This window comes from Sapajus apella, unplaced genomic scaffold (genome assembly GCF_009761245.1).
Source record: "Sapajus apella isolate SASKATOON/1434 unplaced genomic scaffold, GSC_monkey_1.0 scaffold74, whole genome shotgun sequence".
NCBI classification, from domain to species: domain Eukaryota; kingdom Metazoa; phylum Chordata; class Mammalia; order Primates; family Cebidae; genus Sapajus; species Sapajus apella.
In genome coordinates this window covers 6,832,614-6,859,240 of record NW_022437014.1, presented here as the reverse complement: position 1 = coordinate 6,859,240, position 26,627 = coordinate 6,832,614, and the positions used below count along the sequence as shown (strand labels likewise).

The following is a 26,627-nucleotide window of genomic DNA, read 5'->3' as shown; positions in this document are numbered from 1 at the left end:
GTGCCAAGATCTTGGCCTTTAGATGTTCCCAGAATCCCTGGAAACATTACTTATTTGTTTGTATCAGCATTAGAATGGTTTTGCATTCACAACAAAATGTGAATCTCTTACTGGGTTGAAGTTGTTTTCTTTACCTAATCATAAGACTTGAAGCCCGTTGGAACAGAATTTTAAGTAAAACATACCAGAAGTCAGAGTAATAGGATTCCTTTGTTTTTCAAGCTTTGATAGAAAATTTCTTCCTAAATATTACAGCATTAACATTTAAAAATTCTGAGGGATACTGATGAGAACTATGATTAAAGATTCACAATATTTCACTTTTAAGACATAAAAAACTACTCTTCATATCCTAGCCTGATGACTTAAAGATATCAGCAGGGTATCATACAAATAATCCAAACACTCAAAATGGGCTTTATTTAAATATCATAAAGGCTAAAGATTATGGCTCTACCAAAATAAAACACTAAGAATATGAGCAGAAATAACATTTCACAATTTCTGTTTGGAGCTTTTAAAATAATACACTAGTAATTGATTCCTTTCTATTTTGGCTACATTTTGAATAAGAGAACAGAAGCATTTAAAAAAGTGGGTCCTTTTAAAAAATGACAAAAAAAGGCAAGTCAATACCAAGAACCAGGCATACTCCCATTAAAGGGAACAGGGAGGCCTAGGGAGTACAGTCCGCTCAGTGGTTAGTCAGATAACATGGGCGCCACACGTGCCCACTGGTGCCAGGGCGGCAGGGCCCTGAAACGTGGAGAGGTAGACAGTTTCACTGGCTCCTCAGGCCAAAGTCCAGGCAGAAGTTGGCTTTGTGGGGTTCCTGTTGTCCTGCCAACCCATGGCACTCCTGGGACACTGCTAGGAGAACACTGGCCAAATCCTGCATGAGAAGTCACCTCCATCACAGTCTCCGCAATGTTGGGGGTCAGACTACAGGAAACCCCTTTTATCAGATTTTATGGTGTCTGTACACTAGCCAAGGAAAGTAAGGGAAAGAGAAAGAAAGCAACTTGTTTAACCTCATCTAATAGAAAGGAAAGGATTCTCCAAAGTAGTTGATCTGGGAACGAAGCCCAGCATCTCTAAATCTCAGCTCAGGGTACTAGGTTTTCATTTACCCATGGTTTTTAGAAACTTAAGTCATTAAGATCCTATCTACTCTGGGCTATCATATCATTGTTTCTCTAACAGAGAGTGGCCCAAAGCCATTGTTGGACACATACAAAATAATCTGTGTACCATTTGACAATAATCTATACACAAAGCACATTCAGCCATACACATATCTCCACAGTACAGATACATATTTAAAAAATTTTTAAAAGCGGAGAGGTCTTCATCTGTCATTCTTAAGGCTCCTAATAGGAAATATCACTTTTAATAAGGGTCCTCAAACACCACATGCCTATGTAGATGCAGAGATGAATATTCACATACCTGTGTGTAGATGTTCAGAAACAAACACGACCACTACACACATGCGTGCTGTCTCTTTTCTGAACCAATAAAGACAATGCTTTCCTAAGGAATGTCTGAATTTTATTGTACTTTTTTTTTTTTAAAGAAAAGAGAATATCATAATTTCTTTCAAATGGATAAACTTAGACAATTTATCAACGCTTCCTTACATTTTTACACCACGCTGAACTCCAACAGGTTTTTGTTTTAAGGTAAACCAGGTTTTTGGTTCTTCCCTGTGGAGAAGTTACTTTCAAGTCAGTGAAAGTTCTTGGCCTATGATTAAAAGTCTTTGCCAATTAGTACTGAACAACTTCAATTCATTTTTTTCTGGTTCAAGATGAGTAGGAGCCTAATAAGGCTGTGATAAAAGGGCAAAAGGCACTGAGAGCCAAAAGCGGATTAATGAGCTCCTCCATTTATTTGTCTTCCTAACAGCTGAACTGTTACAACTATTGACACTCTTCAAAAGGTTCCGCTCTGAACCCTGTCCAGGCACTGCAGGCTCCAATGGACATCTTCAAATCCAGAGAATGGAGGGGCAAGAGCTTCCCCTGTGTGATGCCAAAACCAACAAAGCCCCATGGATCAGGTAATGAAACTTCAGCTTTTCCCCCTTTGAGATTTATTTACTGGCAGCTGACAAGGGGCAAATTCAGCTCGAATTGTGCAGTCAGGGCCCTGTCAAGCTTTTAGAGGCAGCCTTGTCTTGAAGCACCTTCATGACTGGCATTTCACTCAAAAGCCCTCGGCACTGGTCCTTAACAGCTTATGACATCACAAAGGACACTCCAGACAGATGCCTACATGGCATCCTGCAGCATTTTAAAAGAGAATTAGTGGTTTTAATTATGGTCGTAGTATGAAAGGGAACCATGCAAGCTCCACAGGAGACCTTTGATCAGACCCTTTTGCTAGTACAATGCCACGGAACTGTGACTATTCCTGGTAAGGGGCCTTTTCTTGCTGAATGACTCACCAGTGATCTTTGAATGCAGACAAGCTTCTAGCCCTCCCTCTTCATTAGTGAGCATTTCTATACAGGGGCCTATATAGTGCTTGGAGTCTAGGAGCTATACAATTGGGGGGAAAAGAAGCCCTACAGATTCTGGCCTCTACTTAGGAAGTGCTGAAGGACTCTGAGTGACTTTATTCATTAAAACAGGTTGCTATTAATTAACTGTCATAATAAAATAAAGAACTATTATTTGCATTTCTTACTACGTTCTCTTTAGTAATATGTATAAAAGATGCTTGTAACAGAAATGAATTTATTGAGCCCCTTCCCCATCCCCCCTAGTCCCTGCCTTTTTTTTTCCCCTTTGCATTTTGGCAGCAGGAGCCTACTAATTATTGGGCCTAGATCTCTGAGTCCAAATAGAAGTAAAACATAAATATAAAATTAAGTAAATACAAAATCCTTTTTACTTGCCAATCAGTTTCTGCAACTGAAAGAAGAAAACATCAAATTAGTTTTTTTTTTATTTCAGAGATCGATCTAAGACAGTAAAACACAAACTTTTTTCAAAATATCACCCACTTGGTGTTTAGCTTGAAGTGTAAGACTAACAACTATAGCTACTTTGTACAAAATGTATTCTCACCTAAAGCCTAACAAGATTCACTTTTTTTTCCCCAGAAAACATAAAATGTCTTTGGTCTGGTATTACTATAAAAAAATTTTAACCTTTAAAACTGATCCCAATAAGCATGGCCCTTAAACAGTTCATGGTCAATATTCAGTTATATGAAAATAGTTCATTCTCTTCTAGAATCTAATAAAGCACAGTCATCTGGTGAAAGACTGGAAGTCAGAAGACTTTTCAAAAGCTTCTCACTGAAATGTTAATTTGGTAACATGGGATAAACAGAATTTTGCATAAGTGGGAGATCTCAGTCACTTAACACCCCATGAAACAGTCCTGCTGGACCATGTTACTTATATCTGGGAGATGACTGTATCTCAGAGATGACTTAGTTTTAAACGTTTCATGCAGTTCCTTTTCTTGAAGGAAAAACTTCTGGACTTCAGAATTTTGGAAGCTGAATGACGAGCAGGTTTTTCACATTTTGCTGTCTCAGACATTTTTCCTACTTCTCAGACTTTGCAGTTCTTTTCTTAGGTGCTTTACGGCACCTAAAATATCAGCGTGCTGTGGATCATTCCGTGCTTTCTGAGAATACAGGCGAAAATGTTTGACGGTTTCAGATAACAGGACTTCAGGGTCTGCATGTCTTGCTTGAAGGCGCAGCATCCGCTCACAGGCGATGGCATAGTTCTTGTGCCAATTCACTGGGTGCTCCTTTTGTAAATAGACAATCTCCTTATAAAGCTAGAAAACAGCAGAAATGTTGGTATTCCATTGTTAATTTTTTTTTTTTTTTTTTTTTTTTTCAAAAACAAAAAAAACAGAGGAATTAACAACAAGAAAAAAAAAATCCAAGCAGCCTCTAGTAAAAATCTAATCATTGCTAGGCCATGCAGAAAATGCAAGGATGTTACTGTAATTATTACAGTAGTGAGAGGTAAATTTGCTGCATCTAAAACTGCTTCGGAGGTTTTCGGATGTTGCAGTGGAAACCTAAGACACACTGTGTCAGGACAAAATGCTCTTCCTCCAGAAAGATGTTCTGGGGAAGGGATTTAATTTTAATTCATGGAAAGCTATTTACTCAACAGGTAAAAGGGCTGAAACTCTAAATTTAGGTATTGGAGGGGGGGGGAAAAAAATAAAAAAGCTTTCTTTAGAAGACTGCCCAGAAAATGCACTTGAAGGAATTTAAATGTTTGTCCCATATTTTTGACAGAAATTTCTCTCTACATTAAAAACAACACAATAACAATAGCAAAGATAAAACAATCCAGACAAATTCATTATCATAGAGGCTGGGTGTGACGGAATTTAAGAGACATCCATAAAGTGAGATACTGAAAAGCTTCACAGTATCCTGTAATTTACAGTTTTGATAGTTAAAAGTTTGCCCATAGGAATTTAGAATTTCATTTTTTAAATTTAGAGGTGAGGTTTATTTGATTGTGTTTAATTTTTTTTTTTTTTGATAGGGAGTTTTCTAGAGAAAACACATCAAAAATTTAACAAGTGAAAAAGCAGATACAAATCTGCAAAACAGAATATTACAGTTGCTTATTTGGGAATGTCACAGCTTTCTTGGAGATTGTCAGGTTGGGGATGCATTCACAGCTGTTTACCTGTAGACTTTCTGAGAGCGCGGAAAAGCAATAGTGCTTTCTCCAAGGAACAAATGCTTTTTGAATTAGACATGACATCAGTTAGTTAAAAGAAACGCAGTCATATTGTCTATTTTTCCAATTCCCACTCCGAGGCAGACAAATGCATACCTGTTTTAAAATAGCACCCTCATGAAAAATTCCACAATCCATGTTTCGACATATCTTTCAACAGTTAATAACCCTCAGTCTTCCAGCTGCCTTTTAAAGCAAATTTCCCCTTAGTTCCCTTCCTTTTATACCACATGGAAGAGGCTGGGCATGGTGGCCCATGCCTACACTCCAGGCACTTTGTGAGGTCAAGGCCAGAGGATTGCTTGAGACCAGGAGCTGGAGACCAGCTTGGCCCACAGAGTAAGACCCCATCTCTAGTTAGAAAAAATAAATAAAAAAATGGGAGAGAATCACCGCGCACTTTCACATACAGCACGGTGATTGTCAGACTCCTACCCTTTATCCTCTTGGTCAAATTTTCAAAGCTTCTTTACCCTTTCCTCACCATCCTTTTTTCTCCAGTGGTTTCTGTTCATGAGCCCTCCCTGATAAGACACGGGTGTAAAGGCTGTAGCACACTGCCCCACACTTAAAGTAGGCATTCCGGAACTGTTCAGTTTTCAAAATCCTAAAAGTGTTGCTTTTTAAAAAAATTAAGTATAATACATGTTTCTTTACAAATCTATGACACTTAGATTGATGTTTGTTACTTTTCTATGTTTAATTTTTGCAGGTACACGGTATATATATTTATAAGGTGCATGAGATATTTTGATACAGCTTGCCTTGTATAATGATCACATCAGGGTAAATGGGGTATCCATCATCTCGGGCATTTATCTTTTCTTTGTGTTACAAACAATCCAATTATACTCTTTTAGTTATTTTTAAATGTATCGTAAATTCCTGTTGACTGTAGTTACCCTGCTGTGCTATCAGATTCTAGATCGGATTCATTCTAAGTATATTTTTGTACCCATTAACCATCCCCACCCCACCGCCCCACACTAAGGTGCTGAAGTCCAAACCAGATGGCAACACTTCCAGCAGCATTTCCCCAACTACTCCAGGGAATGAGGCTCATTCATAACCCACCTACTAGTCTTCAGGCATCAGGAAAACTGTGCTACCTTTTTCTGGAACACTTTGTTACTGATGCATTATCAACTTATTTTAGATGTCCTATGAAGCTACATGTGCCATATCTTAAGAAGCCCGTCATTTCTCATTATGTGGCATTATATTTCTTCCTCTATATTTATGTGTTACTGTGACATTAGTCTCAGTGGACCGTATTCTGTTAGTTGGGGATACTTTCAAATTATCCAATTTATTCCTATAACATTGGTTACTCCTTGTCCTGCTCCCCAACCACACCTAAATTATTAAGTCACCTGAACTTAATGTTCTGTATGAGCTATTCAGTAGCATAATGTACCCTGCAACAAATTTTTTTTTTTTTTTTTTTTGAGACGGAGTTTCACTCATGTTACCCAGGCTGGAGTGCAATGGCGCGATCTCGGCTCACCGCAACCTCCGCCTCCTGGGTTCAGGCAATTCTCCTGCCTCAGCCTCCTGAGTAGCTGGGATTACAGGCACGCGCCACCATGCCCAGCTAATTTTTTTGTAAAAAATATTCTTTATACCTAACAAGAACAGTCTTGAAAAACTAGCACCGGGGGTGGTAATTAAGTAATTATCACCAAATAATTGGCTTTACTTGTCTTGTAAACATTGTCATATATCTGGAGACTATGCAAAGGAGATACCAATAATCTGTGTTCACTGAAAAAAAAATAAGCCTTACTGACCCAAAGGGACAATAACAAATCCACAGACGAGCTTTAGTAGTAGCCTAACTGACCATGGGAGAGATCACTGATGAGAATATAAAACAGTAAGTCTCCTATCTCTCCCAACTAAATATTGCTTGTTTTTCACAGAATTACAAGATACTGGAGATAAACAGCATTATGCTATGAACAGGATATGAAGGACAATCTTTTAAAAAAATTTAAAGCCCCCTTTGTTTTTTCTTTTTCAGAAAAAAAAAAAATCAAGGCCTGGAAAGGTTCATTGACTCACAGTTGACAGCTAATGGCAGAGTGGGCCTAGAAGCTGGGCCTCCCTACTTCCAGACAGAACTCCAGCATGCTGCCTTCTATAATCAGGTATCTTGCTGTCCACAAGTGGGGTGCCTCGGAGGGTTCTGCCTTTGCCCCCATGGCTCGCTCCTTATGGACTGCTCTCCCCTCCCTCTCTCGCCTCCTTGCCCCACCATCTGTCTGGTTAGCTCCTTCTGATCTTTCAAGATGACACTCCAATGACGTCCCCTCTGGAAGCCTTCCCTTCCTGCCTCCCTTGCCAGCCTACTCCCCAGCTTGCTCCGGTCCAGTGCTCTGAGTTTCCATAGCACCTCTGTATGCCTCTCGCAGAACTCACAAGAATGAACTGTGACTGAGGACCTGATCTTCTGTCTCCCTCTCTAGCCTGACGCCTTTTTGATAGCAGGGATAAGACTTGATTGTCTCCAATACACTATTTGCATGGAGTGGGTGCTTAAGAAATGCCTTGTAAGTGGATGAGTAAGTGAATAAACAAGGAACTAGTGATCACAGTTTAGGAATAAAAGTGGTCACGCTGATTGGACACCAGGTTATTTTGATTTAGCGCCAAACACTTGCCCTGGCTGAGTAGAACCACAGCAGTCTAGAGATAATAGCAAAAACAGCAGCCCAGACATACAGGTCCTATGCTCTGTTTTTATGGTCCCTTGTCAGGATACTAGTTTCTTACACAGCAGACTATTATGCAAGTGTCCAAAGTGCCCAGTGCCATAGTCCCAGAAAAGTAGAGACTCTTAAATAGTGCCACAGCAAGTCTCCTGTATCTGTTCCTGCTTCCCATCAGAGAGGACAGATTTGTGCAAGAACTTCAGTGTGGTTGTGTCTTCCAAAGGTTCGTTTGCCTTCCTGGGGCCACAGTTAGAAGACGGAGCCAACCTCCATGACTGTTGATCTCCTCTCATGAAATCTCAACAAGCCATGGCCTTGGCATTTCAAGTGTAGCCAGGTAATGAATTTTGCATAGAGAGCAACCTGCTAGACCTTGTTTTATATGAAGCTATTATATCAGTTTCCTATTGCCATTGTAACAAATTACCACATACATTTATTATGTGTGGTTTAAAGCTGTGTTTTAAAGCAACATATACTTATTATCTTGCACTTCCAGAGGTGAGAAGTCATAAAACCAGCATGACTGTGTTCCTTGAGGAGGCCTAGAGGAGAATCTGTTTCCTGACCCTTTCCAGCCTCCTCCAGAGGCGGCCTGCGCTCTTTCACTAATGGCCCCTTACTCCATCTGCAGTCAGCGTGTAGAATCTTCATGTGTCTGTCTCTCTCTGCCCTCTGCTTCTGCATCACGTCCACTTCTCTGACTCTGACCTCCCTGCTTCCCTTTTATGAGGACCTTGATGATTATGACGGATCCACCTGGATAATCTGGGATAACCCCCGTCTCAAGACTCCTAACTTAATCCCTCCCAAACCCCACTTTGTTACACAGGTAACATACTCACAGGTTCTGGAGATTAGGACATAAGACATCTTTTTTGGTTGGGAGGTGTTATTCTGCCTACCACAGCCATTTACTTTGGATATGGTGATACAACTGAGCATTTGTTCATACATGCTGCTTTATAACATCCAAATTAAGATGGAAATGAAAGGATGAAAACTCTAATGTGATACAACCTCTAACCATCCTGAACAATCACCGTCACCTTCCCACCACTATATGTAAAAGTGTGACAGGGGCTTCTGCCAAGATGGCCGAATAGGAGCAGCTCCAGCGCACAGTTCCCAGCGAGAGCAACACAGAAGCCAGGTGATCTCTGCGTTTCCAACTGAGGTACCAGGTTCATCTCATTGGGACTGGTTAGACAGTGGGTGCTCGCCCAAGGAGGGCAAGCTGAAGCAGGGTGGGGCATCACTTCACCTGGGAGGCCACAAGGGGTGGGAGAACTCCCTCTCCTAGCCCAGGGAAGCCATTAGGGGCTTTTCCTGACACTCTGGCTCAGATACTGTGCTTTTCCCATGGTCTACACAACCCCCAGACCAGGAGATTCCCTCTGGTGCCTGCAACACCAGTGTCCCAGGTTTCCAGTACAAAACTGGGTGGCCGTTTTAGCCACAGCAGATTTTTTTTTTTTTTTTTTCATATCCCAGTGGTGCCTGGAACACCAGTGAGACAGAACACTCATTTCCCTGAAAAAGGGGGCTGAAGCCAGGGAGCCAAGTGATCTGGCTCCGTGGGTCCCACCCCCACAAAGGCCAGCAAGCTAAGACCCACTGGCTTGAAATTCTCACAGCCAGAACAGCAGTCTGAGCTCCACGTGGGACAGTTGAGCTTGGTGGGGGGAGGGGTATCTGCCATTGCTGAGGTTCGAGTGGGCAGTTATAACCTTGCCTGTGTAAACAGTCACTGGGAAATTTACAGAGCAACTGGGTGGAGCCCACAGCAGCTCAGCAAGGCCTCTGGAGGCCGACTGTCACTAGACTCCTTTCTTACTGGGTAAGGCATCTCAGAAAAAAGGCAGCAGCCCATCAGGTATTTATAAATAAAGCCCCTACCTTCCTGGACAGAGCACCTGGGAAAAGAGGTGATTCTGGGTACAGCTTCAGCAGACTTAAACATTCCTGCCCAGCAGCTCTGAAGGGAGCAACAGATCTCCCAACATAGCGTTCGAGCTCTAATAAGGGACAGGCTGCCGCCTCAAGTGGCTCCCTGACCCCTGTGTATCCTGACTGAGAGACATCTCCCAGCAGGGGCTGAAAGACATCTCCTGCCGGAGAGCTCTGGCGGGTACCCTTCTGGGGTGAAACTACCAGAGGAAGGAACAGGCGGCAGCATTTGCTGTTCTGCAACCCCTGCTGATGATTCCCAGGCAAACGGGTTCTGGCGTAGCCCTCCAGCAGACTCCAGCAGACCTGTAGCAGAGGGGCCTGTTAGAGGGAAAACTAACAGAACAAAATAGTTTCAACATCAGCAGAAAGGAAGTCCACGCAGAGACTCCATCCAAAGGGCACCAACTTCAAAGACCAAAGGTAGATAAATCTACGAAGATGAGAAGAAACCAGTGCAAAAGGCTAAAATCTCCAAAAACCAGAACGCCTCTTTTCCTCCAAGGGATCATAACTCCTCACCACCAAGGGAACAAAACTGGATGGAGAATGAGTTTGACAAACTGACAAGAAGCAGGCTTCAGAAGATGAGTATGAACAAACTTCTCTAAGCTAAAGAAGCATGTTCTAATGTAATGCAAGGAAGCTAAGGACCTTGAAAAAAAGGTTTGATGAAATGCTAACTAGAATAACCTGCATAGACTTGATGGAGCTGAAAAACACAGCACGAGAACTTCACAAAGCATACACAAGTTTCAATATCCAAATCAATCAAGCAGAAGAAAGGACAACAGAGACTGAAAATCAACTCAATGAAATAAAGCGAGAAGGCAAGATTAGAGAAAAAAGTGAAAAGAAATGAACAAAGCCTCCCAGAAATATGGGATTATGTGAAAAGACCAAACCTACATTTGATTCGTGTACCTGAAAGTGATGGGGAGAATGAAACTGTAAGGTTGATGTAAAGGATGGAGAGGCAGACCCAGGCTCAGGTTTAGAAAGTTTATTTCAACCTGCCAGGCCAGCTGCCTCTCCACAGGCAGCGAAGGCCGCAGCCTGGCCTACAGACTACGGGAGTTATATAGGGGGTTTGCAGGTAGCTGGTGCTATTCTAAGAAGAACCGCATCTTGGTTCTTAGGTGTTAACATTCTGCTTAATTGGGTCACCATCCTGGGCTTGAGAGCTGGGTGGGACCACATCCTGGAACCCAGGTGCCCTGTTTACAAGGCCTGAGGCTGTTTTTGTTGTGAGCTCAGCTTAGCAGGGGAGAACGGGGAGGGGGTCTATGGGCTTGCCTTGCTGTGACCCTAACATTCCAGCCTTTTGTGATATATGTAAAAGAAAGGGAGAAGGGGTGCTGTTCATTTCTAGCTGCTTCATGCTGAGTAGGGACGCTGGTTGGGGTGAGGCTGGCATGCAAGTTTTAGTCCTGGAATACCATCATGTCTTGTATTGCACTGCAGATAAAGGCTAGTAATTGATTCTGCAAAATCTGGCTGAAAAGACGTAGGAGACAAGGGCCAAAGACCAAGAGAAGGGGGAGAGTTACAGCATGGTTAAGGAGAGGAAGTAGCCAAGGGGCCCAGGAGCTAAGAGATGAGCTGAGAGACCAGCTGGGCCAGGAGGGTCAGGCAGAAGAATTGTTTTCATTTCTGGGCTCGGTCTTTGAGTCTTTTGACTGCATCTTGCACTATTCTGGATTGCTTGAGATAGAAACATTGTTTGTCTAGGAAGACGCAGAGACCCACCTTTTTCAAGGGTAAGTAGATTCAGGCCTCTGTGGATCTGGAGGACAACTGCAGCCAGTGAATCTATTTGTGTTTGGAGGGTAGAAATGGACTTGGTCATGTCCTCTATACTGTCTGTAAGGACTTTGGAGATGGAGCCATAGCAGGAGAGAGAGTTGGAAAGCCCGGCAGTTCCTGCTGCAGTGCCTGCAATGCCTGTAGCTACTCCTAGTCCCACAGCAGAGGTATGAGCTGCACCGTTGGGCGGTGCAGCATAGGAGTGCTGACTGGGATGGATAAGGATTGGTTACCTGGGGCTATACTAACTTTTAGGCTGAGGAATACTAGGGTACAGGTGCCAGTCCAATTAGTGGGGAGGCAAATATAGGTGGAGGTGCCGCATAAAAAGACACCTTAGCTTGGCAGACAGAATTGGTTGTGTATGTTGAAAAGATGTGAAAATTTGTTGTTTTTTAACGTCCCTGCAAGTGTGGCTGCAGGGGTGCATTAGGAGGAGTATGAGTGCCCTGCGGTGCTTTATTTTCCCAGTGCAGTAAGATGCATTCGGTGTCTACCAGAATCCAGTGAGGAGCTGTTGGTAAAGAATGGGTGGAGGAGACAGTCTTGAGTTTTAGGTGACTCGGTTTCATAGGAGGGCAGCCAGGGATGGAGACTTAAGCAGAGACAGTGTCTGCCATTGCAGAAGCCTGACTTCTTCTTAAGGAGTAGGGTGATGTTGAGTCCTAGAGGAGTTTTGAATATGTTTTGGTTGGTATGGTCGGTGGAGGGTTTGAGTTGTGAAGTTACGCTGTTCGGGGGCAGGTGGCCTATGTGGTGGCCGGTCGGGGAATGGCGCTGAACGCACAGTGGGGTCTGAGAGAGCAGAGCTGTTTGTGTGGTGATGGGGTTTAGTAGAGGCTGAGCTTGACTGACATAGGGAGTAAGGGAGGTGAGATATCGGCGTGATAACAGAACTGCTTGTCCAGTGGGAGACTGAGGTTTGTTATGTTCTGTGAAGGATTTACAGAGTTGTATTAGTTGCTGTAAATTATACTGAAAAAGTCCCCCTAATTGAAAGTGGGGTGAAAGGTTACTCTGGTATGGATCCAGTCTTGTGTGGGGAAGAGGACGGCAGTGTAGGCAGTGTCCGAGACAGAGGCACAGCCAACAGCTGCTTGCCAGAGCTGGGATACACTGGTTTAGTTGGAACTGAGTCGAGAGTGTGGTGAAGGTAGCATGGCAAGGGATGGGGTGTAGGTGTTGGCGAGAGGGGGTAGGAGTAGCAAATAAGCAAAGGGTAAGGATCAAGGTAGAAAACTGGACTTTATCTGGGGTGAAACTGCACAGGGTGCCTTGGAAGGTAAGGTCAGTTATCCAAGGTAGAAATGAGAGTAGGTTCTTCAGGGAAGAACCACATAATATCCTCTGTGAGACAGCAAAGCAACAAGAACAAATACAGGACATAAAAAAGAGGGTAATTATTTACTAGTGACTGTTACTCCTGCTATTAGTGCAATGATTAGGCAAAAAATTATGGCAGTGAAGGCTCTCTGCTTGCTGTTCCACACTGAGGGGTCTACAGCACATACACCTACTGCAAACGAGAGGGAGGAAGGCCATTCCCACGAGGAGGATGTGGTAAGCAATTTCCATTTAAGGGCGTTATAACACTTGATTTGTAAAAGGAGCAGGAACAAGTGGGGTAATTTTGCCCAACTGTCTGGTGGCAGGGCCTCTGGAATGGATGTGAGATGGAGTCTGGTTGGCCCGAGGACGACGCTGCAGTACTGACGAATGGCTGGCGAGGAAGGAGTAGACGGACCAGTGGGGGCCTTGGGGACCTGTTTTAACGTGGAAAGATGATATCAAGAAGTAAGTCCTGAGCGTTTGGCCGCCGTGGGGGTGGTGAGGAGAACCTGGAAGGGGCCTTCCCATTTTGGTTTAAGGCTTGTGGGATTGAGGGTTTTTAGGAAACATATTCTCTGGGGAGTAGGGCCTGGTTAGCTGGGCCTTCGCGAGGCCTTAGGAGGGTCCGGCCGGCGTGTTTTTGGAGGAGGTATCCGATGAGGGGGAGTGTTGGGAGATACTCTCCTAGTGGAGAGTTAAGAGGGGCCTGTTTTGTAAGAGGAAAGGGCATCCATACAGTAACTCAAATGGGCTCAGGAGGGTGCTTTTGGGCAGAAGGGAGGTCCAGCGCTTTTGGATTTCGAGAGAGTTTGGTTAGCTGAGTCTTAGGGATCCCACTTGCCCTTTCTACTTTTCCGGAGGCCTGGGGTCGGTATGGGATACGCAGGCACCACTGGACGCTGAGGGACTGAGAGGCTTGTTGGGTGATTTGGGAGATGAAGCTAGGGCCGCTGTCTGATTGTATGGAGTGCGGGAGACCAAATCTAGGGATGATTTCTGTTAAAAGAATTTGGGAGACTACTGCAGCCTTTTCTGAGGAGGTGGGGGCGCTTCTACCCACCTAGAGAAGGTGTCTAGGGGATAAGAAGAAACCTAGTTTATTTTGACAGGAGGCATGTGGGTGAAGTGTACTTGCCAGTCTTCTCCTGGGAATGATCCTCTTAGTTGGTGTGTGGGGATGGGAGGAGGGTAGAGGGCCCCTTGAGAGGAAGTCAGAGCATACATCACAGATGGAGGGTATGTCCTTTAGTGTGGTAAATAGGTGGGGAGAAGAGAAGTAAGGGCGACGGAGAAGGTACGGGGGCGTGCACCGATATGAAGGGATTGGTGAAGAGCTGTCAGAATTTCCTTAGTTTGTTCTTGAGGGAGGATGAGTTTGTGATTTTTGACTATCCAGCTCCTCTGGAAGGAGGCTCCTTGTTGCAGTAGTGAACAATTCAGCAGGGCAATGCTGGGGTTGGATTGTGGGAGTGATGAGGAGGACAGGGGCAGGGACAGAGGAAAGGGAGGCTTCTTTTGCTGCCTTGTTGGCCTTTCTGTTCCCTCCCGAGATTTCACCTGATCCTGTCTGGTGTCCTCGGCAGTGTATAACTCCTGCTGTAGCTGGGAGGTGTGCAGCTTGGGGGCATTGGTAAATAAGGGGACCAGTAGTGATGGAGGTTCCTTTGGCAGTAAGAAATCCTCTTTCCTGCCAAACAGCGGCATGGGAGTGAAGGATATAGTAGGCATATTTGGAGTCTGTGAAAATGTTGACACATTTCCCTTTGGAAAGGGTTACAGCTCTAGTGAGAGTTTTAAGTTCTGCTTTTTGGGAGGAGGTTCCATGAGGGTAGGGGTTTAGTTTCAATTACTCAGTCAACAGTGACAACTACATACTCTGTGATTTCATGGGAGTTGGCTGATTTAGAAGAGGAGCTATCTATGAATAACTGATCGTCAGGATCGGGGAGAGGCTCAGGGGAGATATTAGGGAAATGAGGCTGCAAGTGATCAAGGACTTCAGTACAGGAGTGAGGAGGAGGGGAGGAAGACAGTGGAAGTAGAGATGCTGGAGTTAGGGGAGCACTTTTGGAGAGGCAGAACTCAGGTTTTTCGAGAGAGGGCACGGAGTAGTTGGATACCAGAAGGGCAAAGGGTACGTAGGGCTCGGGAGGAGAGGATATCTTATAAATTATGTGAGCTGCGAACAGTGGTGTCTTGACCGAATGTTAGTTTTTTGCTTTCCAAGGCTAGGGTGGCAGCTGCTGCTAGGGCTCGGAGGCAGGTTGGCCATCCTTGAGCAGTGGTGTCTGGTTTAGAGAGGTAAGCTACGGGAGCAAAGGAGGGGGGACGTCCTTTTTGTTGGCCAAGGATGCCAAGGGCTATTCCATGTTTTTCAGCTGTGTACAGAGTGAATGACTGAGAGACGTCAGGCAGAAACAGAGCAGGAGGGGTGACAAGGGCAGCCTTAAATTTGTGAAAGCTTGGGATTATGTTGTGTGAAGGGGCTCATTTAGAGGGCCTTTGGCAGGTTCACAGAGTGGGCAGGCTAGGAGGGCAAAATTGGGAATCCATATTCTGAAGAAACCTGCTAGCCTTAGGAAAGAAAGGATTTCATTTTTTGAGATGGGTGGGGGCAGGCTGTCTATTAGTGCTGTCTGTGCTGAGGTCATGGCTCGGGTCCCAGGGCAGAGCTGGACTCCTAAAGTTGTGCTTTAGAGGGGGAGACCCTGTATCCCTTATTAGTGATAAAGTTCAAAAGGGTAATGGTGTGAGTTTGAGAGTCCTCTTGGTAGGGGCTACAGAGAAGGAGGTCATCCACATACTGGAGAAGCCGACTAGGAGAAAGGTCTAGAGAAGTGAGGTCTTGAGCCAGAGCTTGCCAGAAGAAATGAGGACTGTCCATGAAACCTTGGGGGAGGACGGTCCATGCGAGTTGTGACTGGAGGGAGTCAGGATCAGTTCAAGTGAAGGCAAAATGATTTTGGGAGTTAGGATGAAGGGGAATAGTAAAAAAGGCATCTTTCAGATCGATGGCGGTATAGTGGGTTGTGTTGGAAGGGAGGAGAGGGGCACGTAAGGGTTGGGAACTACTGGATAGATGGGAGGGACTGCCTGACAGCCTGGACTAGTCAAGAAGTGTCTGCCTTTTTGACAGGGAGTATGGGAGTATTATACGGAGAATGGGTTCGTCTGAGACTGCTGTGTGAGAGGAGTTTATGATGGGCTGTAAGCCTCTTTGATGGCTTAATGAGATGGGACATTGAAGAATCCTAGGAAATTTGGAGGGGTCCTTTAATTGGATTTTGATGGGGGTCATGGTGTACTGCTACGGAAGGGATGGTAGTATCCCACACTATTGGATTAACAAGGGAGGCGGGGAGTGGGTACTGGTGGGAGGGGTCAAGGGCTGGTGTGGTAGCGGAGAGGAGGAGGAGAGAGTCTGGTTGTGGGGGCCAGAGGAAGGTGATGGAAGCTCTGAATTTGGCTAGGACGTCCCTGCCTAGAATGGGAGTAGGACAGCAAGGCATGATAAAAAAGAGTGAGAAAACAGTATTAAATAAAGAACAAGTAAGGGGCTTGCTGGCCTGTGGATATGAGGCAAGTCCATCAACTCACACAACTGAGACTGGAGAGAGATGAGTTGGTCCTGGGAATTCAGGCAAAGCTGAGTATGTGGCCCCGGTATTATTAAAAAAGAGATCGGCTTACCTGTCACTAGTAGAGTTACACTGGGCTCTGATGCAGTGATGGCAGATAGGGCCTTGGGCCTCATCAGTCTTCAGCAGCCAAGCCAAGGAGCTGCAAGGGTGCAAGTGATTCTTCACCTTTTGTCTTGGTGAAGGGGTTATGGGTTGGAGGTACAGGCTTTTCTGTCTGCCTGCTGAGAGGACAGTCAGAGTTCCAGTGGCCTATCTGCTGGCAGATGGAGCAAGGGCTTTCTGGCACCCGTGAATTGGGACATGCCCGTGCCCAATGGCCTATGCCCCCGGAAGTGCACTGCTGTCAGGTTTTTTGTACTCCTGGGTGCCATAGCCAGGTTGGCAAATGGCTGCTGCTAGAAGCTGGTATTTAGCACCATCTCTCTGGGCCTTGTCTATTTTACTTTGTTCATCCCTATTACTGAAGACCTTGAAGCCAGGTTAAGGAGGTCTTCTTGTGGGGTTTGAGGGCCATCTTCAGGCTTTTTGAGCTCATGCTGGATGTTGGGGGCAGACTGGGAGATGAAATGGGTATTAAGGACAATAGTCCTTGCTCGGGAGGCAGGGTCAACGTGGGTATATTTCTGCAGAGCCTCTGTCAGGCAGGAGAGGAATTGGGCAGGGTTTTCATCTGCTTTCTGGGAAATTTCTTTGAGCTTTTCAAAATTTATAGCCTTATGGGCAGCTTTGTTAAGGCCTGCCATGAGGCAAGAAATCATGTAGTTACAAGATGCTTAGATCTGTAGGCTGATATTCCCAGGCTGGCTCCTCTTGGATGACAAAAGCCACCCCTACAGGTTTAGTAGGGTCCTGCCAGTGAAGGTCATCAGCATGTGCCGGTGCTGCAAGCCACACACCTTCCTTCTCTTCGGGGAGGACAGTAGAGGAGAGGATAATATGCAGATCACACCAGGTAAGTTCATAAGACTGGGTTAAGAGATTTAAATTATTTGATGTAAGTGTCTGGATCAGAGGAGAAAGACCTGAGGTGCTTTTTGATTTGGGAGGGATCAGATAGAGACATGGACAATGACTTCCAACGCCACCACTTCTCCGAGGGGGAGCAGGTGTGGGGTGAAGGTAGAAATTGGAGAGGGGGAGGGGACAAGAGCTGGAGCAGGGATCAAAGGCGGAGGTTCAGGGTGTTCTGGCTGAGGCTTGCGGTGGTGCCAGGGTTATGATTTCCATTGTTTTGCATTTGCTAAGGAGTGTTTTACTTCCAATTATGTGGTCAGTTTTAGAGTAAGTAAGTGTGATGTGGTGCTGAGAAGAATGTAGATTCTGTGGATTTGAGATGGAGAGTTCTGTAGATAGGTCCTTCACTGGCAGGACCCTACTAAACCTGTAGGGGCGGCTCTTGTCCGCCAAGAGTATTGGATATCCTTGTTAATTACCTGTGTTGTTGTTGATCTAATATCGACAGTGGGGTGTTAAAGTCCCCCACTATTATTGTGTGGGAGTCTAAGAAGTCTCTTTGTAGGTCATTAACAACTTGCTTTATGTATCTGGCTGCTCTTGTACTGGTGCAGATATATTCAGGATAGTTAGCTCTTCTTGTTGAATTGATCCCTTTACCATTATGTAATTGAAATTAATTTACCGATTCAAAGCTACCATTGACTTTCTTCACAGAATTGGGAAAAAAAACACCTTAAATTTCATATGGAACCAAAAAAGAGCCTGTATAGCCAAGACAATCCTAAGCAAAAAAAAAACCCAAAGCTGGAGGCATCATGCTGCCTGACTTCAAACTATACTACAATGCCACAGTAATAAAAAGCATGGTATTGGTACCAAAGCAGAGATATAGACCAACAGAACAGAACAGAGGCCTCAGAAATAATGACATACCTACAACCATCTGATCTTTGACAAACCTGAGAAAAGCAAGCAATGGGGAAAGGAGTCCCTGTTTAATAAGTTTAAACTGCCTTGCAATGTGCAGAAAGCAGAAACTGGACCCCTTCCTGTCACCTGACACTAAAATTAACTCCAGATGGATTAAACATAAAACCCAACACCATAAAAACACTAGAAGAAAACGTAGACAAAACCATCCAGGGCATAGGCAAGGAATTCATAACTAAAACAGCAAAAGCAATGGCAATACAAGCCAAGATAAGGATTTAATTAAAATTCAGAGCTTCTGGACAGCACAATAAACCATCATTAGAGCAAACCGGCAACCAACAGATTTGCAAGAAAAAAACAAGCCCATTCAAAAGTGGGCGGACGATATGAGCAGTCACTTTTCAAAAGAAGACATACATGAGGCCAACAAACATATGAAAAAATGCTCATCATCATTACTCATTAGAGAAATGCAAATCAAAACCACATTGACATACCATCTCACACCAGTTAGAATGGCGATCATTAAAAAATCTGGAGACAACAGATACTGGAGAGAATGTGGAGAAATAGGAACACTCTTACACAGCTGGTGGGAGCATAAATTAGTTCAACCATTGTGGAAGACAGTGTGGCGATTTGTCAAGGATCTAGAAATAGAAATTCCATTTGACCCAGCGATCCCATTACTGGGTATATATCCAAAGGATTACAAATTGTTCTACTATAAAGACACGTGCACACGAATGTTCATTGCAGCACTGTTTACAATAGCAAAGACCTGGAACCAACCCAAATGCCCATCAGTAGTAGACTGGACAAAGAAAATGTGGTACATATACACCAAGGAATAGTAAGCAGCCATAAAAAAGGATGAGTTCATGTCCTTTGCAGGGACATGGATGAAACTGGAAACCATCATTCTCAGCAAACTGACACAAGAACAGAAAACCAAACACCACATGTTTTCACTCATAGGTGGGTGTTGAACAATGAGAACATGTGGACTCAGGTACAGGAGCATCACACACTGGGGGCAGATGGGGCGGTAGGAGAGAGGCAGTGGGGGCTGGGGAGGGATAACATGGACAGAAATGTCAGATACAGTATGCACCTAAAGTAAAATTAAAAAAAAAAAGGATTGCTGGGTCGAATGGTATTTCTATCAGTGGGTATATACCCAAAGGATTTTAAATCATTCTCAGCAAACTGACACAAGAACAGAAGACCAAAACTGCATGTTCTCACTCATAAGTGGGTGTTGAACTGTAAGAACACACAGACATAGGGAGGGGAACATAACATACCAGGGGGCCTGTCAAGGGATGGGAGGATGGGGAAGCGATAGGAGAAATATCTAATGTAGGTGACAGGGTGATGGATGCAGCAAGTCACCATGGCACATGTATACCTATTTAACAAACCTGCATGTTCTGCACATGTACCCCAGAACTTAGAGTATAATAATAAAAGTATAACATACGTCATATGCATGAGTGTAGAGTTGAGCTTTCATTGCTGAAGGCATGTTAGCAGTTTCTGCAAGGTTAAAGATGAAGAACGGTGTTTTCATCCTGGGAGTGGGGATAGGAACCTTCATTAAAATCACACAGCCAATTGCACATTCAGGGCTAAATCTTTCCAGGCTTCTCCACTGATAAGGGATATACAAAATCCTTTACTGTATCATTTTCAATTCTCTCATATTCATGGACATTTGCTCTGAACCAACAACAATCCCTCCAGTCACCCCCTAAGATGCTGCATTCACACTAATCCTTTAGAATGAAAGCTTACATTCTTCATCACTATTACATACCATTCTGCCTCCAAATGTACGTTATTATTATGCAAGAGAAGCCAGGAAAAGGGAAGCTTGCTGAGTTTGCCAACACATCCCTGAAGGTACCCATCACGAAGCTCATGCTATGTGTGCCCAGTTCTTCAAAGGCTGCTAGACCTGTAGACCCCATGAACTGATCCAGGTTGTGTTCAGCACACCAATTAAATCAACACCTGCCCAAATAATGACCTGCTTTCTTCTTTTATGTGATTTCTTTCCAGCTTTCCCACACCCAATCACAATAAATTGTGCAAATTTGTTCCTATGACTAGACTGACAAAATATGCCATTTTCTGACTCATTCAAAAATACTATTGCATAAACCATAGTGTGTGTATATATATATATATTTGCAAAGACCTCTTTAAACTTATGTAAGCTCTTTATATCGTCACTGTTCTCAGTGCGCAATCCCTAGCTCAGACTGTGCATCAATACATTTTTGCTGAAGGAAGCACTCCATATGTACAAGATACTCCTGTCTGCATGACTTAGGACTTTTACATTAATACTTAGGCCAAAGTTTGTTAGTGTTACTTTGATTTAAAAAAAAAACAATGACAGGAACCGAAAGAAGCAGTAGCATCACTATGAAATGTTCCATCCAGGACAGGATGACCTCTCTCCTCTCTGAACAACAGGAAAGTATAGCATCCATCAGATTAATATTTCAATCTCCTTTAACATGTGTCTGCTCATTAGACTATAAGCTTCATGAGGATAGGAACTGTGTCATTCAAATGTGTAGCTTCAATGCTGAGCACAGTGCCTGGCCTCTAGTATTAAGTGCTTAACTAATTAACAGGCACATTACAAATGGAGGCAGGTTTGTAATGATTAACTTCTACTCAATGGATTACACTCACTTTAGTTAAGGCAAGTAAGCATAGGAGATACGAGTGTTCTAGAGGCAGACAGAAGTGAGGTTTTGACTTCATCACTAGCAGGTATATGTCCTTGGACAAGTAACCTTTCCACGTCCAGTTTGCTCTTTTACAAAATGGGGATCATAACTTCCTCATAGGTTATTGTGTGGATGAACTGAGATATTCCTGTATAAGGACTAGTATAGTGCCTCAAAAACATAAACGCTCATAAATGCTATTTTTATGATCACTACTCACCCCTACTGTCAAAAATGCCATAGGCTACTTCTCTGCCACATTTAAAAACAGACTACAAACACAAAAACATAGATTAGTTTACCTTGCTTGCCACATTTCTTCATTGGCCACAGATTCCCAAGAAGATGGATCAAACCTGTAGTTACAAAAAAACAGTAATATCTGTCATCCACATTTTTAGTTTTTTTTTTTTTTTTTTTTTTTTTGGGATGGAGTTTCACTTTTGTTGCCCAGGCTGGAGTGTAATGGTGCGCTCTCTGCTCACTGCAACCTCCACGTCCCGGGTTCATGTGATTCTCCTGCCTCAGCCTCTGAGTAGCTGGGATTACAGGTGCCCACCATCACACCCAGCTAATTTTTGTATTTTTAGTAGAGATGGAGTGGTGCCATGTTGGCTGGTCTCAAACTCCTGAGCTCTGGTGAGTCATCCACCTTGGTCTCCCAAAGTGCTGGGATTACAGGTGTGAGCCACCATGTCTGGCCACCCTCCAGAGTTTTGCAATGGATACACCATGACATATAATCTGACAAGGCCAATGAAGGAAGCTGAATCTTGAAATACTGACAGTGATCAAAAGAATAAACTTGTTCTCCTAAATAAGCTGAATTACAAGGAAGTTTGAGTTTTGGTAAATGTGTTTTTAATCTGCATACTGAGCTCCCATGCCTCAAAACAGCAAACAGATTAATGGAAAGATACTGCAAGTACCTAGGGAGCCAGCTGTTCCTAAGAACTAGATGTTAGATGGCAGCAGGGCAGAGGTGAGGTGTAGGTCACTCTATGGACAGAGGTAAGAGCCGAAGAACTGTGAAACAAGGGGATCAGTCTGAAGAGAGGGGACTCCTGGCTTGGAAAATCACTGCTGGAGCTATGATGCTGCTCAGAGAACAATGGGCAAGACATTTGATTTTTCCTTCTCTTAATTAAAAACTTTCTTATGTATATATTTTGATAGAATGGGGATAATGAGCAACGTTACGTATATGTTCTAGTTGCCAGCTGTTCTGGCTTTTTCTTATGACGGTCCCACAGTGCTTTGATTATCCACATGTGTACATGCTGACTTTTCAAAAAACCTTTACAGCATTTTAAAATATAATCTTGTCGGTTGCTCTTAAATTATAAGCAATAGTCAGGCAGATCATAAGGTCAGGAGTTTGAGACCAGCCTGGCCAACATGGTGAAACCCCGTCTTTACTAAAAATACAAAAATTAGCCAGGCGTGTTGGCACACGCCTGTAGTCCCAGCTATTGCGGAGGCTAAGGCAGCAGAATCACTAGAACCAAAGAGATGGAGGTTGTGGTGAGCCAAGATCACGCCACTGCACTCCAGCCTGGGAGACAGAACGAGACTCGGTCTCAAAAAAAAAAACAGAATCGCTGCTCTGTAGGTAGAGCAGCCTAGATAGTGACTCATTTTCTATATAGAAAAGAGTAGTCTATGTAGAAATGCTTAAAGGAAGGCTAGTAATGCCTCAACAACATAACCAGATTGATGCCAAGAAACCGTGAAAACAGAGCTACTCAAATCTGAGTCTTCCCTCACAGAGAAGTTAATCTGCCATTCTTAAAGAAAAAATATGACAAGTTTGTACATATGGAAACTACCATAAACAACAGAATGCCTTTTAAAGTTCAACTGCAGTTAATGAACCTCTTCCACTTTTAGGGTAATGAGATGTAGGATGGTGGACAAGACAGCATTCAAAGACCCGGAAGTAGAAGGTGCCATGCATCTAACCATCATGGAATCCACGCAACCACAGCACCCCTCTCCCCCTTGTTCTGTAAATAGGAGGATGACAAAGACATATTCTCTTTTTGTCGTTTTACGGTATTCTGTCGGTAGCAAGTAACAATATTAGCAATAAAAAGTAAAATTAAAAGGCATCTCAAAATGTCTTTTTTGGGGGTACTCAAAACTGCTATATTTATATGCACCAAAAGGCAACTGCTGTTCATACCTTCCATATTCTTCGGTCCAGTTATAGATATTTTTTGTAAGTTTAATCCATTCCTCAGGGTTGAATACAATCTCCAAAGGAACCAGTTTGTCACAAGACCCCCATGGCCAAAGTGAATAGTTCTTTTTCCAGGATGGGTCACCTTCATGAATTCCTATGCAAACAAATGTTTCTTTTCTATTGAAAACAGAAAAATACATGATATACTTAGAATTTAAAGTTCTAAATGTTAAGTAAATATAATTCATGAAACATCATTGTTAGATTTTTTTCCCACCATTTATTACTTACATGATTTTGGAAAAATAACTACCTGTGTCTGCTCTTTTCATCTGTGAAACAGGAACGACAACTATCTTTCAGAACTGTTTAAGATTAATGAGGTATCTGATATAATTTACAGATTCAAAACATAATAGAGGCAATAGAGGCTGGACATGGGGCTTCACACGTGTAATCCCAGCACTTTGGGAGGCTGAGGGAGGATCACTTGAGGCCAGGGCTTTGAGACCAGCCTGGGCAACACAATGAGACCCAATCTCTATTTACTAAAAAAAAAAAAAAAAAAAGTTCTACTTCTGGAGAAGATGGAGTAACTACAGTCTACTTTGTGTCTCCCACTGTACACAACTGTAACTCCTGGACACAGAATATGTGGAGCAGCCATCTGAGGACTCAAAAGTAAAAGGTAGAAAGAAGATTGAGAAAAATGACAAGAATGAGACGTTCCATCACATCAGGGATAAGTTTACCCTTTTTCCCCCTCCATGGGGTGGAAAAAGAAGCTCTAAACTCAGAAGTATGTTTCAAATAAGGACAAAAAGAGTTCCAAGGAAAGTCCCCTTTTTTTGTAGCCCAAGGAGTAGAAAAGGGGACTCCTAAAGTTTGGAGACAGTGGAGGAAATTCCCCAGGTCTTTTTCCTTCTCTCCTCTCCCAGGTGCCAGCCAACACCATGGCATTAGTGGAGGCAGCAGCACAGTGACTCTGAAGGACGGGAACCTTTCTTTCTAAGCAGAGGCACTGTGGTTCCAAGAGTGTGGAACTAATCTCCATTGCTTTTTGTTTCTCTCAGTCCTTCAGCCTGGCTCCAGATGCAGACATAGTCACAGGAAGTGCCTGGCAGAAGAAAGAGATTAAAGCCTTAGCTTTCTGGCCAGAGAACCAAAAAGGAAGGCCCTAGCAAGCTGGAAAGTAACGGGGTGACCAGAGAAAGGAGTGCGATAAAGAGAGCATCCCATAACGTTGTATATAAGCTCCTGGCTTATCTCTGAGCTGTGCATGCACAGCTCTGACCCTAAACAGAATTTGTAAAATTAACCACAGGGCAGACCACCACCCAGGTTCCAGACTGGGTACCTGGTAGTGTTACCATAGGCATGAGCAGGGCAGAAAAGGGCTCCCCGCCACCTCACCCCAACCCCACCAGGAATTTCAGACAACCATCAGGTGATGGTCAGACAGCTGTCACACTGCTTCTCTAAAATAGTAACAGGTTGCACAGCCAGCACCAGAAAAAGGCAGTTTCCCAATACATATAAACTGGTGATCAGCAGCTTCCCAAAAAGATCTTGGGAGTTGGGCGACTGGCCTCAAGCATGTGCGCTAAAAGGCAAAATAACAGAGTTTAACTGGTATATGACCTTGCAGGGCCATTCCACCGGTAAGGGAAGAACGCCTCAAGTGAGCATGCATACAACTCCAGTAAACACATTGCACATTCTCTTTTTTTTTTTTTTTTTTTTTTTTTTTGAGACAAAGTATTGCTCTGTAGCCCAGGATGGAGTGCAGTGGCGTGATCTTGGCTCACTGCATCTTCCACCTCCTGAGTTCATGCAATCCTCTTGCCTCAGCCTCCTGAGTAACTGGGATTACGGGTGCACACCACCATGCCTGGCTAATTTTTGTAATTTTAGTAGAAACAGGGTTTCACCACGTTGGCCAGGCTGGTCTTGAACTCCTGACCTCAGGTGATCCGCTCACCTCAGCCTCCCAAAGTGATTATAGGCATAAGCCACTGCACCCGGCCCACACTGCACATTCTCATCTCCCAAGTGCCAGCAGGCTACTATGCATCCGGGCAGGGCACCCCCAGGGAAGAATCAGGGGAGATGGGACAGAAGACCCTAGAAGTAAGCCATCATACAAAACCCTGAGTCAAAGGTTAAATGGGGCACATGTCTTTCAAGTCACCTGCTTGGCCTTCTTCTAAGTATACTTTCCTTCCTTTTGTTTCTGCTTTAGAGCTTTTAATAAACTTTTAATAAACTTTTGCTCCTAATCTAAAACTTGCCTTGGTCTCTCCTGCCTTATACCCCTCAGCTGAATTCTTTCTTCTGAGGAGGCAAGAATTGAGGGTGCTGCTGACCTGTACAGATTTGCAGCCAGTAACTTGGACACTCGCCACCGGTAACGGTAGCACACACATGGGATTGATCCAAATAGCACTGCAATTGCTTTGGAAACAGAATTGGTATTAGAACTACAGTTCACAGAAGGCAGGCCAGAATTTGCAACCTGAGATTAACCTGGCCAAAGGCTTGGTAACAAACAAGCCAAAAAGTCATCATTCTCCTTGAGATTTAAATAAAACCCAAATAATCAAAATGTCCAGGATACAACCCAAAATTACTCAGCCTATGAAGAACCAGAAAAATGTCAACTCATAAGGGAAAAAACAATCAACAGATGTCAATTCTAAGATAACACAAATGCTAGAATTGTCAAAGACTTTAAAACAACTATTACAACCAGGCATCAAGAAGGAGGGCAAATACTCTAGAAACAGTTGGAAAGATGGAGAAGCTCAACAAAACAGTAAACTATACAAAGAGGATGCAAATGGCTTAACATAAGTTTGGCGAGACGGTATGCCAGGGAATTTGAAGATAGATTTTTAAAAATGATATAGTTTAAACAAAAAAAATGGACTAAAATGTATAGAGTTTAGTCATCTGTGGGACAATACTAAAAGGTCTAAATTCACTGCATTAGGATCTCGGAAGGAGAAAAAGACTGTGAAACAGAAAAAATTATTTAAAGAAATAATTCCCAAATTTTGGGAAAGATATAATCTTATAGGCTGAAGAAACTCAGTGAACTCCAAATGAGTTAACTCAAACAAATCCATGCTAAAATATATCATAATCAAATTGCTAAAAACTAAAGACAAAAAGTCTTGAAAATAGCCAGAGAAAAACAATACATTTCACCTAGGGGAACAATTATTTGAATAACTGTGGATTTCTAATTAGAAGCTACACAGGACAAAAAAAAAGTAACTTTTTCTTTTCTTTTTTTTTTTTTTGACAGGGTTTGGCTCTGTTGCCCAGGCTGGAGTGCAGTGGCACAGTCATAGCTCACTGCAGCCTCAAACTCCCAGATTCAAACAAACTTCCCACCTCAGCTCACCAAGTAGCTGGGACCACAGGTGTGCGCCACCACATCCAGCTAATTTTTAATTTTTTTTTTTTTTTTTTTTGGAGAGAGGGGGTCTCCATGTAGTCGAGTTTGGTCTTGAACTCCTGGGCTCAAGCAATCCTCCTGCCTCAGCCTCCTAAAGTGCTGGAATTACAGACATGAACCACTGTGCCCAGCCCAAAGTAACATTTTTATAAATGCTGAGAAAAACA

General features: G+C 43.5%; 1 protein-coding gene and 1 long non-coding RNA gene across 6 annotated transcripts in view; one reads left to right on the top strand and one right to left on the bottom strand.

Annotated features, from left to right (window-relative positions):
- Nucleotides 1-394: 394 nt before the first annotated feature.
- TMEM260 (transmembrane protein 260) overlaps nucleotides 395-26,627 on the bottom strand; it is a 75,439-nt gene continuing 49,206 nt past the window's right edge. For 3 of the 5 annotated variants that reach the window (XM_032251156.1, XM_032251160.1, XM_032251158.1), the window contains 4 exons: nucleotides 22,998-23,174; nucleotides 21,115-21,168; nucleotides 19,549-19,639; nucleotides 402-3,803 (listed from right to left, as the gene is read on the bottom strand). In XM_032251156.1, the coding sequence (XP_032107047.1) occupies nucleotides 3,549-3,803; nucleotides 19,549-19,639; nucleotides 21,115-21,168; nucleotides 22,998-23,174 (577 nt within the window). In that variant the 3' untranslated portion in view covers nucleotides 402-3,548. Of the gene's footprint in view, nucleotides 3,804-19,548; nucleotides 19,640-21,114; nucleotides 21,169-22,997; nucleotides 23,175-26,627 lie in introns of all 5 variants that reach the window. The other 2 variants (XM_032251159.1, XM_032251157.1) reach the window with 2 other exon arrangements.
- LOC116532075 lies at nucleotides 11,035-22,919 on the top strand. The gene is made up of 4 exons (XR_004260701.1): nucleotides 11,035-11,159; nucleotides 12,639-12,765; nucleotides 12,858-12,999; nucleotides 22,703-22,919. It is a non-coding gene; the product is annotated as an uncharacterized LOC116532075 (long non-coding RNA).